The sequence below is a fragment of the Aplysia californica genome, unplaced genomic scaffold (genome assembly GCF_000002075.1).
Source record: "Aplysia californica isolate F4 #8 unplaced genomic scaffold, AplCal3.0 scaffold00552, whole genome shotgun sequence".
Classification (NCBI taxonomy): domain Eukaryota; kingdom Metazoa; phylum Mollusca; class Gastropoda; order Aplysiida; family Aplysiidae; genus Aplysia; species Aplysia californica.
Window position 1 is genome coordinate 111,444 of NW_004797822.1, and position 2,510 is coordinate 113,953.

A 2,510-nucleotide genomic window follows, 5' to 3' on the forward strand; every position below is an offset into this window, starting at 1 on the left:
AGAGAGAGAGAGAGAGAGAGAGAGAGAGAGAGAGAGAGAGAGAGAGAGAGAGAGAGAGAGCTCGATCATACCACGCTGGTGTCCTCCTCTAAAGGCTCGTCATAACTTGCTAAAGAGACAAAGAAAAGCACAGCTACAGCTTCCTCAAAAAAGTGAATCCATTTCTTCCTCATGCTCCGCTGGCCAGCGACATCCACCATTCTGTAAATGGACAAAGATAGGCCTACGTTCTTGTGACCAAAACCTGTTCTCTGTTGTAATGTTTAGACTGTTAGTTAGAGTTTAACGACACTTGCAATTCCAGTAGGTCATACACGTGTCGAAGATTAAAGATGTTACGAGAGAGTAATATGCAAAGAAAAAGAGAGAGGAGAGAGAAGTACGATAGACGTTTGACAGAAAAGAAGGAGAAAACCACATCAGAGCACCCGCCCACACCCACTCTATTCAGTAAAAATAAAAAAAGAATGGAAGTGATGTTTCAAATTTGTTTTTGTTTTTCTTATCACAAACCAGACTGCATTGTCAAAGATTTATACATAAATCTTAGTCATGCTGATGTCAAAATCATTTGCCAAAGACAAATATTTATTGAAGTAAAAAATGTGTAATAAACAATATGCCTATTCTCCCAAGTGCTACTAGCAGGCAGGAATCATCAAGAACATCACGTACATAATACATGATACAAGGATGACACATAATCACAACACCCTGATCTTGCTGTGCAAAAGGCAAGAACGAAAAATCTAAGACGTGTATTCGATTACTCAATAAATCATGACATCAGCTGACAATCCACCCCCGAAAAAAATCTTTCTACATTGTAACACCCTGGTCCCTTGGTATGAATTAATAAAAGCAACAGAGCAATACACTGGACATGATATTACACACAATTAGAAACTTAACGCTCAACATCTTCGGTCAGCATCCTAGTAACCGTTGTCTAAAAGCATCATATTCATTCATTTTTTTCTTCTTGTAGTGCCCAAATCAGAACCATGACTTGCGTGCTCGTTAATTTTCAGTCAAAAGCTAGGAATGAAATAATGAGATAAAAGGAAACGGTATTGTAAGAAACCCTTTCCTGTGTTAATCTAAAAGCTCCCAGAAAATGATTTGGGTTATTGTAGAATTACAGTGACGATCATATTATACTGTATCGAAGTAGGGCCTGAAAAGCAACACAATCCACTGACCTGTACAGAAGTTGATCCACCCGGAAAGTATGTTCTTGTATACCCAGGGTGGGCCAGCAGATGTACATGATGTCCTGAATACTGGCAACGTAATCCGCGCTGCAGATCCGCCCGATGTGTTGGAGGAAACTGCCATCGAAATAAAACAAAACAGCATTTAAAAAAGAAAAAACAGGTTGGGATTCTCTTTTACAAGAAATATAACTGTGTAATGATGGAGGGGAAACTAGTGAAATTGGAGTGGCAACATCCTTGTTATTGTAAGTTGTTATTGTTATTGTGTTGGAGGAAGAGGAAACTGCGATTGAAATAAACGAAGTCGCATTTTGAGAAAGGTTCATCTAAAAGAACATAATAGGATTTACTCTTAGAAGACATGTAACTTTGTAATGTTGGAGGAGAAACTAATGAAATAGGAGAGTCAACATCCTTGTTACTGTAAATTCCTTAACCCTTTTTGTAAATTCTTAATCCTTTTTGATTGTGATTCCCCTGGAGGGCTGAATCGGATTCGACTTTTCAGAAAACAAGAAATGTTCTTCCCCTGTTGAAATTCGAATTAACGTCTTTTGTGTGCTGAAGAACACTTGTTAGATCACGGCTTTTTGTCTCCATATCTAGATAACAGAGCTACATAAAATAATATTTTTTTAATGGGGAACTTTGAACAGATCTTAACTACCCAAATGAATACCTCCTTCACCCCCCCCCCCCCCCCCCCCCCCCCCCCCCCCAACCCTTTTCCTCCAGTAGCTCTAAATCAAGCTAGTTGTCCTCCTATTTTTTCATGACTCGTATCAACATCGATGAAGTATCCATCCTTCTCCTCCCTTCCCCCTTCTTCCTCTTCTTTCTCATCCTCCTCCCCTTCCTCATCATTATCAATCTTCGTTAACCCGCTTGTGTTGAAGCGGCAATGTCCCTACCACAATGATAAAATCATTATTAGCCTAATCTGTCCAGCGATTATAGCCTTGTCAGCGTGAAATTATTGGGACACGACAGAGTGGTCAGAGTACACTTGCCAGACGGGAAACCAAGCCGAGATGCATTTATTTGACTTCTACGTGATATGGTTCCAGTAGTCGACAGCGGACATTTTCACAACGAAACACAGGCATGGGAAACTTTGAACAGATCTAAACTAACCATACAGATAACTCTTTAATCCCCCGCACAATAGGTTGGATAACAAGATTGGTCAAACGTACTGTTACATATCCCTTCGCTCCAGCGACGGAACTATGGCAGCAACGATAACCCCGTCCCAGAAGAAGAAGAAGAAGAAGAAGAAGAAGAAGAAGAAGG

General features: G+C 40.2%; 1 protein-coding gene across 2 annotated transcripts in view; it reads right to left on the reverse strand.

Annotated features, from left to right (window-relative positions):
* Positions 1-71: 71 nt before the first annotated feature.
* LOC101852793 (guanine nucleotide-binding protein G(o) subunit alpha) overlaps positions 72-2,510 on the reverse strand; it is a gene marked incomplete at its 3' end in the record, with an annotated part of 19,739 nt that continues 17,300 nt past the window's right edge. For both annotated transcript variants that reach the window (XM_013087165.2, XM_013087164.2), the window contains 2 exon segments: positions 72-201; positions 1,203-1,331. In XM_013087165.2, the coding sequence (XP_012942619.1) occupies positions 72-201; positions 1,203-1,331 (259 nt within the window).